General features: G+C 46.3%; 1 protein-coding gene across 1 annotated transcript in view; it reads left to right on the top strand.

The window, feature by feature from the left end:
- Nucleotides 1-6,116: 6,116 nt before the first annotated feature.
- P4HA3 (prolyl 4-hydroxylase subunit alpha 3) overlaps nucleotides 6,117-10,038 on the top strand; it is a gene marked incomplete at its 5' end in the record, with an annotated part of 33,121 nt that continues 29,199 nt past the window's right edge. Inside the window, one exon of the mRNA XM_080912704.1 lies at nucleotides 6,117-6,313. Coding sequence (XP_080768830.1) covers nucleotides 6,117-6,313 — 197 coding nt within the window. The remainder of the gene's footprint in view (nucleotides 6,314-10,038) is intronic.

The raw sequence follows: 10,038 nt of genomic DNA, 5'->3' as shown, positions 1-10,038 counted from the left end.
ACAGGCATTCACAGCAGTTTTAAACACCTGTGCTGTGGATCCAAATAGCCTCAGCCATGTCTTCACACAAACTTTCATTTTTTTAACCTAGTAATTCCTGCCTTCATGGCTTCTCTCTCTTGAATTCTTTTCACAGACAGGCAAGCTTTCTGAGGTCTAGTGTTTGTTGATTTTTCTTTCTTTTCTCCTCCCCCTCCCCCCTTTTGAGACAGGGTTTCTCTGTGTAGCCTCTGGAACTAGTCCTGCAGACCAGACTGGCCTCAAACTCCCAGAGGTTCACCTGCCTCAGCCCCCCAAATGCTAAAATTAAAGGAGTGTACCACCACTGCCTGACTGACTCCTTGTATTATTAAGTTGTTATATATAGCCAGGGGCATCCATCTGACATTTGTCATTCTGGTTTTTTTGTTTTGTTTTGTTTCATTTTGTTGAAATGGGGTTTCTCTGTGTAGCCTCTGGAACTAGCCCTGTAGACCAGCATTTAACAAGTAGGAGGAGTGCCATGAGTTCAGGGCACTGTGGGCTGTAAAGTGAGACCCTGTGTCTAAAACAAAACCAAACAACCAAAGAAAGACATCCTTAAGTGTCCAATACATTCACCATTTCTTAAGTGTTTCCAATACTCTGTTAAAGCTGCAGGTGTAGGACTGATGGACTCAGAAGTCTAACTGTAAAAAAGGAAATGAAATCTTTTTTTGCTAAGCCAGTAATAGCAAATGCTTATCAAGGATGGTGGGTGGGTGTTGGCTTCTAAGTCCCACTAGGGGGCAGTGTGAGAATGTGTCTTTGGAAAGACCCTATCTACTTTGAAAGAAAAGGTGTTGCTTTAATAAACTGGCTATTCAGGCTCTGGAGACAGGTGCATCTGAGCCACCTGCAAGCCCAAGTTAATCCTGACAGTGTCGCTGCCTCCGGTAGCAGTTCTTCAACTTGGAATCATCCTAAGAGTGTTCTCAACTGACTTTCCTCCGTATTGGCCTCTGGAAGCCAGGATCAAGCTAGTGTTTCCTCTTTTAATATAGAGAAAAGAGAAGTGAGTAAAAGTCAGTTCCCAGAAAGGTTCCTTGGATATAAAAGAGAAGCTACCCCAGTGCTGATCATGAGCAACCTAGAGGCGGCTCAGCTTTAAGAGCACTGGCCACTCCTCCAGTTGACCTGCATTTAATTCCCAGCACCCCTATGGCATCCCACAATCACCTGTAAGTCCGGTTCCAGGGGCTCTAAAGCCTCTTCTGGCCTCTATAGGCACTCAGTATGCATATAGTGCACATACATACATGCAGGCAAGAACACCCATGTTAAAATAATAAAATTTCTGGTCCCAGAGATACGGCACCAGCCACTCTTTCAGAGTCTCTGGGATCAATTCCCACACACATAGCAGATTAAAATCAAACTCCACTTCCAGGGAAACCATGCCCTCTTCTGGCCTCCAAGGGCACCAGGTACCTATGTGGTAGACAGACCGATATGCAGTCAGAACACCCATACACACATAATAAAATGCAAATGATGTGATAGAAAGAACATGGAAGTAAGCCTCGAAGACTGTCCATGCTTAGTCCCTTTTACCTCAACATATTTCATAATGTTTAATTTTTAACTTGTTAGACTTATTTTTTCCACTTTATGTGTATATGAATGCTTTGTTTGTATGCATGCGTGTGCACCACAAGAGCTCCTGGTACCCACAGAGGCCAGAAAAGGGCATCAGATCTTCTGGAACTGAACTTACACATTGGTTGTGAGCTGCCATGTAAGTGCTGGAAATCAAACCCAGGTCCTCTGCAAGAGCTACAGGTGCTCTTAATGGCTGAGCCATCTCTTCAGCTCTGTGATGGTTAATTTAGAGTTAATTTAGAGCCATGGAAACAAAACTCATAGATCTGTAAGGGATTATCTAGATTAAGGTAAATGAGTCAGGAAGACCCATCTTAACTCTGGCTGTAGTTCTGGACTAAATAAAAGGAAAAAAGTGAGCTGAGCCCAAGCAATGGATGATGGCGGCCTCCGAGGAAGTATGGGAGACTGGCCATGATGGACTGTATGTATCCCCTGAAACTGTAAGCCAAACCCTCCCTTCCTAAATTGCTTTGTCAGGTATTTTTGTTGCATCGATGAGACAGTTAACTAATATGTACTTCATGAATTCCACTGTCAGAAAAAAATGGAGATAAGTATTATAAAAGGTTTAACAGAAGGATGAGATGGTAGCTCTAAAGAAGAGAGAGGCAGATGGACTGTCCTGGGTGCTTTTCTATTTTATTCTTTCCTTTTGAGTGCATGCTGATGATTGTTAGGCACACTCCATTAAGCAGTTCTGCCTGGCCAAAGCGTATGATCTGGTGGCAGCAGATATTTCCCACAAAACCAAGAAACTGTGAGAGCGATAAATTTTTCTAATGGAAAAATATAGGGTGTGTTTCTAATGGAAAATATGAGGACTTTAACTTAGCCTGCAGACAAAATGTCCCTAAGTAGATGACTCAAAGGATGAAAAGGAGGTAGTCAGAAATTACTCATGAGTCAGGAGAGAGCGTGGCAGGAGCCAGAAATGACAAGACCAAAAGGCAGCACACCAGGAGGGAGGGAGGGAAAGAAGAAGAGAGGGAGGAGGGAGGGGAGGGGCACAGGATGAGCTCAGAGGAATGACTGTTTTCGAAGATGCTGTTCCATTTTCCTGCCTTCATACATATCTGAAAATCTTGATATTTTCCTCAATCCTCTTATTTCTATTTCCTTTTCTCTAAAAATAATAATAATATGTAGTAACAATTACCAAAAGCTAAAAACTTTTCATTTTTTGACCTTCAAAACTAAGAATAGCCTAATAATACAGGTTTACAGCATAAAGTCCAAAAAAAAAAAAAAAAACCACAGCAGCTTGCTAAGCACCAAAAAGAAACTTTAGACCTAAGAGCAATCCCTAATAAAAGAATTCAAAAGAATTTCTATGTTGTAGGAAAGATGAAATGTATATTTTACCCTGTCTTACCCACAGTTGGCAGCTTTAAAAACCTGCAGGAAATGCACAAAGCAGAGTATTTGAGAACTCTGAGCTCCTGATACTTGTATCCAGTTCTAGCAAATAAATGGCAGGGTGGGTTAACTGAAGCCCCAGGTTTCTTCTGGCCAGAGAATCAAAATGGGGTCAGAGGACACATGGAACTGGCAAGTGTCAGGCCACAGTGGGGAAGGCCTCAAGAATGAAGCTCTGTAATTCCTGGGCCCAGTATTAAGCTGTATGGTTGTGGACTTGATGCTTAGGAACACGGCATAGGCGTGGGTACTGGGACACTGGGTACATGACTATCCATGTCCCAAACTGCCCAATTGTGTGCACAACGTGGATGCATCTGAATGTCACTGCAGCTGAAGTAACATTGGTGTTGCAGCCACAGAGGCAGGTCACATGTGACCCCATTCCACCTGGAATGAAAGCTTGCCAGAGAGAAAGTAAAGAAGAGCCAGACATGAAAGACATAAAATTCCAGTTGTCTAGTGTCCAATCCAAGTATTCTGAGCATCTTAATCTCAATTAGCATAAAAGAGAAATAAAAGAGGAAAATGAAACAGAAAAAGCAACGGGTAAATGTTGATGAAGACAAAGTACAAATGTCGAAGTTGTTGAAAACAATGTTCTAAGATGCTTAAAATGAAGAGAAAGGCGAGAAAGACAGAAGAAAGGAGGAGGAAGCAAATGGGAACGTTAGTCCTGACTGGAGAAGAGATGCTAGAGGGGTATTTCAACATAGATTCCCAGAAGGTATGTAATGTGAATGAGAGAAAAGTCGCTTTAAAAAATAAACTGAGCCTCGGAAACCTGATCGGAAATACCAAGTTCATGTATTTAGGAATTTCAAGACGATTCAGGAGAAAAATAATGTAGGACCAGTTCCCAAATTTGATAAAAGGCACACCTTACAGAAGCAAGACATTTAAGTGACCTCAAAGAATTCGACGCCTAGCCATTAAACTGCTGAAAGAAGAAGGCAAAGAAAACAGGACAAAGAAGACACTTTGAAACTAGCTAGAGGAAAGGATACAGGAGTGGCTGGAAGAGCTGTACACTTTCCACAGAGGACAGAGAACGTGTTCAAGTGCCGAAAGGAAAGCAATGTGAACACGAAGTTTTATAGCCAATGAGACAAACGAGCAAGAAGGCAATCCTAGAGGAAAGGGCATTTGGAGACTTTGTGCAACCTGCTCTAAAACAATTGCTATGGGGATCGAGTCAAGAACCAAAACATCTCCCAAAAGAAAGTTTAGCATTAACGGACTTTAATAGTGAATTCTTCATGCTACTCAAGAACAAATTTCAATCCTTTCCAAATTCTTCCAAAACGCAGGGAAGGAGGGAACACTTCCCACTGTAGTCTCTGAAACTAGTTTTACATTGATATGAAGACCAGACAAAAATAATTTGAAGAAACTATGGGCTAACTTCTCTTATAATAAAGATATAAAAAATTTTACAACGAAATATCAGCAAACAAAAACCCAGTGATGTGTTAACAGGAGTGTGTATTGTAACCGAAGAGGATTTACATTAGGCATTCGAGGTTCGTTTAACATACAATAATCAATCTATATAGCACTATATTAAGAAAATAAGAAACAAAAGCCACACAATCATCTTAGTTGGATGCCTTGGAGCTGAAGTTACAGGCATTTGTGAACCATGGACGTTGGTGTGGGAAACTCAACTCGGGCCTTCAGTAGGAACAGTGTGTGTATGCACTCTTAACTAGTGGCCATCTCACCCGCCTAAGTTTCCTACTGCTTAGACAAATGATCACAAATTCTGCAGCTTATAATGACCCAAATGTGTTGTCCTACTGCCTCAGAATTCAGAAGTCTGAAACGATGTAATAGACTGTGACCAAATATCTGACAGACACAATATAAGGGAGAAACTATTTCTTTGGCTCATGGGGTCCACCATGCAAAGGAAGGTATGGTGGCAAGAATGTGTGGCTGGTGATTATTACCCAGCAGACAAAAACCTGATAGCTCTGGCCATAAGTGAAGCCTTGGTGAACCCTAGTGGAGTGTGTAAGCCCTGCTTCCCCACAGCTCCATAGCTTTGTTTACCAAGTATTCAAGAGGATGAACCTGTGGGGTGCATTTCCAATGCAGACCATTACAAATAGGTGCCACAGAGCTGAAATAAGGGGTGTCAGCAGGTATCTGTTCTTCCTGCAGACTAGGAAAGATCTGACCTCCAGCCTTCTCGACTTTCTAGAAGCTGCTGTTACAGACCATGTATTTCAAAGTCCCAACACAGCATGGAGTCTATCTGACTTTGCTGTTATTGTCCCGTATCTTTCTTTGCCCTTTTAAAAAGGACCTTGGCAGTTGCACTGAGCCCATCAGGATAATCCAGGATGGCCTAAAACCAAGATCCTGTTAGAACCACACACACTGGCTCTGTGAAGCCCTCTCCCCATCAAAGCATGCCAGGAGACGCTCGCTCCTCGTCGGTGCCCTCGCCATTGCACAGCCTGTGATTGCTCATGGTGTGTGTTTTTATGGTAGTTTACATTTCCACGTCCCTTTATGAGCAGCGGGCACAGATGTTACCGAACACTTAAATGAATGAATAAATGGGTGAATAAATGAATGAACATTGCTGGGCAAATGGGCAACGGGGTGAAAGAAACAGAATGTAATACTTCTGTGTGACTATGCAGTGACTCAGTCCCAGGGTTTCAGCTTCCATAAGTCCTAGCCATCTTTCAAGATCGTCTGAGATCCTGTCCTCTGAAGTTTTCCCCTCTGCCCTGCCTACCTGCGCTTCTGTCACCAAGCTGTATCTGTCACCCTTTGGAGTACCCCTCATAATGCAGAGGTTTTGTCTTCTCTCTTGTCCCATACGAGGAATCTGGCCGATGGCTCAGCACGGCCACAACTAGAGAAGTCACTGCTCTGCCTCAGTTTCCCCAAGCGTGACAGGCAGGGTAGAATCGGGGTGGAGCTAGCGGTTGGCCAGGCACTGAGGTGTTTGCTGTTGAGGGGCCAAGGCGGCAGAGGGCGGGGGACGCGAGGCTACGGGCGGGAGCGGGCGGGCCCGGGGCGGCGCCGGGCGGGAGCGCGGAGGGACGCGCGACCCCGCGATGGGCCCTGGGGCACGGCTGGCGCTGGCGGCGCTGCTGGCGCTCGGGGCCAGGGACCCCGCGGCGGCCACGGGGCGCGAGGACACGTTCTCCGCGCTGACCAGCGTGGCGCGCGCCCTGGCGCCCGAGCGCCGGCTGCTGGAGACACTGAGGCGCTACCTGCGCGGTGAGGAGGCGCGGCTGCGCGACCTGACCAGGTGAGGGCGTCGCCTGGGGGCCCCCCGGGCGCCCTGAGGGGAGGCTCAGCTGAGGCCCAATGTGACTTCCAGACCCAACTGTGGGGACCCTGAGATACTCGGAGGGAAAAGAGGAATTCTGTGTCACGCCCTGTTAGAGCTCTCTGCCTGCCTGTCTGTCTTGTCTGTCTGTCTGCCTGCCTGCCTGCCTGCCTGCCTGCCTGTCTGTCTGTCTGTCTCTCTCTCTCTCTCTCTCTCTGGCTGTGTGTATGTGTCTGTCTGTCTGTCTGTGTCTGTCTCTGTCTCTGTGTCTGGCTGGCTGGCTGTGTGTGTGTGTTTGTCTGTCTGTCTGACTCTCTGGCTGTGTGTGTGTGTTTCTCTCTCTCTGGCTCTGTATGTGTGTCTGCCTGCCTGCCTGTCTGTCTGTCTGTCTCTCCCTCTGGCTGTGTGTGTGTATGTGTGTCTGTTTGTCTCTGTGTGTGTCTCTGTCTGTCTCTGTCTCTGTATGTGTGTGTCTCTCTCTCTCACACACACACCGGGGTGCACACCTCCCAATCCACCTTCACATGTCCAAGTTGGTGCACTGTGAAAAATTTGTAGGTAGCATGGTGATTCTAGAATCCAGTTGGATCTCACAAATGCTGTGTCAAGTAGCAAGTGACCTCGGACTTCTTGTCAGGTTACTGCCGACATGGTAGAAGGGTGTGGTGACCATCACAGCTCTTATTTCTCTCCCACAGGTAGAAGCTCTCTGAATGTAAGTAGTAGCTGAGAGGTTGTGTGTATGAGAAAATGTCTGACTCCAAGAAAAAACTGAGAAAAGCTATTCCATGCTGGGTAATACCGAGGATAGCATGCGCCAGCATTACGTTCTATGCGGTCGGAAAAGTAGGGTTAGATACTGGAAGGTAAACCGTTGTAAAGTGTGGGGCTTTAGGCACTAATCAGCCTCCAAGATGAAAAAAGAATGCTTGCTTATGATACCAACGTGCTTTGTGCCTTCTTCGCTTCAGACACTGAGAAGACCCACAGACTTGTGGTTCTTACAGACTTGTCTAGAGAGAACAGAAGCAGATCATTTGATTTCTAGCTTTAACTTTAAACTTCAAATTCATGCCCATGCCATCCCTCCCGCTCCACTCCCACAAATGTTTGTAAGAAATGGCCGTTACGGACAGCCGGTTTCCTAAGAGCTGGCTTCATCCTGCAGTCCGCTCTTCAGATAGCCAGCGGTGACAATGACCTGTATTCCGACAAGCATTTGTCCGAGTCTCAGTATCAAATTGGTTTGTTAAGAGACTGCTGGTCACATTTTTGCACTAGGAAAAAACAGTCTGTAGGCAGGGGACAAGTTTAGGAAAAGTTGAGAAGAGAGACCTGTCTATACTAAAGAGGAGGAGGAAGATAACACAGGAAAAAGTGTGCGGGACGCTGTGGGTATAGAGTGGCCCAGAGTCTAGATTCAGGAGCTCAGCAGACTGTTTGAATTCTTGACTCTGACAGCGTTATATCTTTAAGCTTTAGTTTCCTAATCTGTACAATGATGCTTTAATGGTCATTCCCACTGGGTGCTTAGAACTGTGTCCCAGGTAAAGTTGTTTGTCACTGAACTTAGTGTGTGGTAAGTTGCTGGGAAAAAAAAAAAAAAAAAAAAAAAAAAAAAAACCAGCTAACTCCTTAGGACTCCTCAGGGCTGGCTGCTGAAGTATAATCCCAGCAGTGGGGAGGCTCAGGCAGGAAGACTGCCTGGAAGCAACTCTTCTCACTGACTCAGAGTTAACTCTGCCAGCCACAAGCACAAGCTGGGATCCTCAAAGCTCTAAACATGGATTTTAAAAATCCTAGCTTCTTTTCCCAGATGATTATGAACATTGAATCCCATCAAGCTCAATCTGCTGTCCTAGAGGCTGCGATTCCATGCCCTGGCCATGCTGCAAAGCCCCAGTGGACCGTTTGCTTTTAAAAACGGAGAATGTGGGCTCGTTTCTCTATAGTCTCAATCTGGTGATTTTTATATAAGTTGAAATGTTAGTTCCAAGGCCCTCGTTTTATATTCTCTGAGTTCCTAAAACGGGGAATGAAGTGGCCGTGACGCTGCTCCTACCTGCTAATGGAGAGAACATGTGGCGGTTACAGCCCCTGTCACTGTGTAGAGCAGAGAGCGCACCATCTGCATGGGTGCGTCGTCATCTCTAGTTTCTGTTGGTGCCGTTTAGGAGTTACAAGGAGTGAAAGAGTAAAGTGAGTTCTGGGCTCAGAATGAAGCATTCAGAATGTCTCAGAAGAACGATGGCAAAGCCAGGTCTCAGATTCAAAGGAGAGCTGACACAGCCCATGTGCTGCGGTCGAGTGACCTACCCAGAAAACTTATTGCAGGCATTGGGTTGCAAATTCTATGTGCAGATCCTTGAGGGAAAGGATCTGAGTTTCCACTCTCAGCAGCATTTGTTAAAGCAAAAAGCCATTTAGGAAAGTCTGAGGTTTGCCTGCAGCGTCCCGTAACTCGGTCTCTGGAAAGGAGCTGTTTGCTCAGAGGCTGGGCATACAGCCAAGTTCGCATTCCTAGCCAGCCTCGGATATCAGTCTATAGATCCCCCCCCCCCTTCTTTCCTGTGTGAAAGGAAAAAGAGTAATATTTAAACACTGCCTTGCTTGATGTGCAAACCCCTGGTCTAATGCAAATTGGGGTGCAGGGAAGATGGAGATGTAGCTTTTGGTTTGATGATTGACTCGCAGTGATACCCCTGCGCCTCCCTGCTTTCCCTTTGTGCCTCTGTTTGTTCAGACGCCTTTTAAACATTTGTCCTTGCCCTAGGAAGGGTCTGTTGGTCGGTTGTGGAAAGGCAACAGGAAGAACAAGAGTGGAAAACAAAGGGATCCAAAGAGATCTAGAGTGGATCAGCCCTTTCACCCCACAGAGCAGAACTGGTCAGAATTAACCTCAGGGCTCCTCTCAGCTCCTCCCTGTCCAGTGTGTCTTGCAAAATCACTGTGCTCAGCCTCAATTGTTCCTGGACACTTCACTTTTTAAGCTGGACTTGGCTCGGGCCCATGCTTGGACATTTTTTTCTGTCTAGCAGCTCAGTAAGTGGTTCCATATGGAGCCCAAGCAGGAAGTAATGGGCAGTAAAGCAGTCTCCACACTCCGGAGGCTGGTTTGAATTTGAAACCCCAGAAGAACAGCTCACAAGTGGTGCTGTCTTTGGGATCGATTACACCATGTCCGTGTGCTTCCGTGTCCTGCTTCCGGGTCCTGCTTCCAGGCCCGGGTCCTGCTTCTGAGTCCTGCTTCCGGGTCCTGCTTCCGTGTCCTGCTTCCGGGTCCTGCTTCCGTGTCCTGCTTCCGTGTCCTGCTTCCATGTCCTGCTTCCGGGTCCTGCTTCCGTGTCCTGCTTCCGGGCCCGGGTCCTGCTTCTGAGTCCTGCTTCCGTGTCCTGCTTGGGTCACCCAGGCCCAGATTCCTGTTCCTTCATTTTTTGTTGACTATTTGACCTCCTGGAAGCTTCAGCTCAAGTCTTTTGTCTATTGCCGGCCTCCTTTCTCTGCTCAGAGCCTCGCACTTTGGAAACTGTCCCCCATTCTTCTGTGTCACACCATTCCGTCCACAAGGTCCCCCACTTCCCTCAAAAGACTCGTGAGCTCTTGTACTTCCATTTGCTGTTTTTATATTGATTTTGGAATTAAGTTTTGGATAAGGAGATAAAGGTCTTAGAGCAGCAGTTCTCAGCCTTTCTAATGCTTCGGCC

Source organism: Micromys minutus, assembly GCF_963924665.1.
Source record: "Micromys minutus genome assembly, chromosome: 2".
NCBI classification, from domain to species: domain Eukaryota; kingdom Metazoa; phylum Chordata; class Mammalia; order Rodentia; family Muridae; genus Micromys; species Micromys minutus.
The sequence above is the reverse complement of the archived record's forward strand: the minus strand, read 5'-3'. Positions and strand labels throughout refer to the sequence as shown.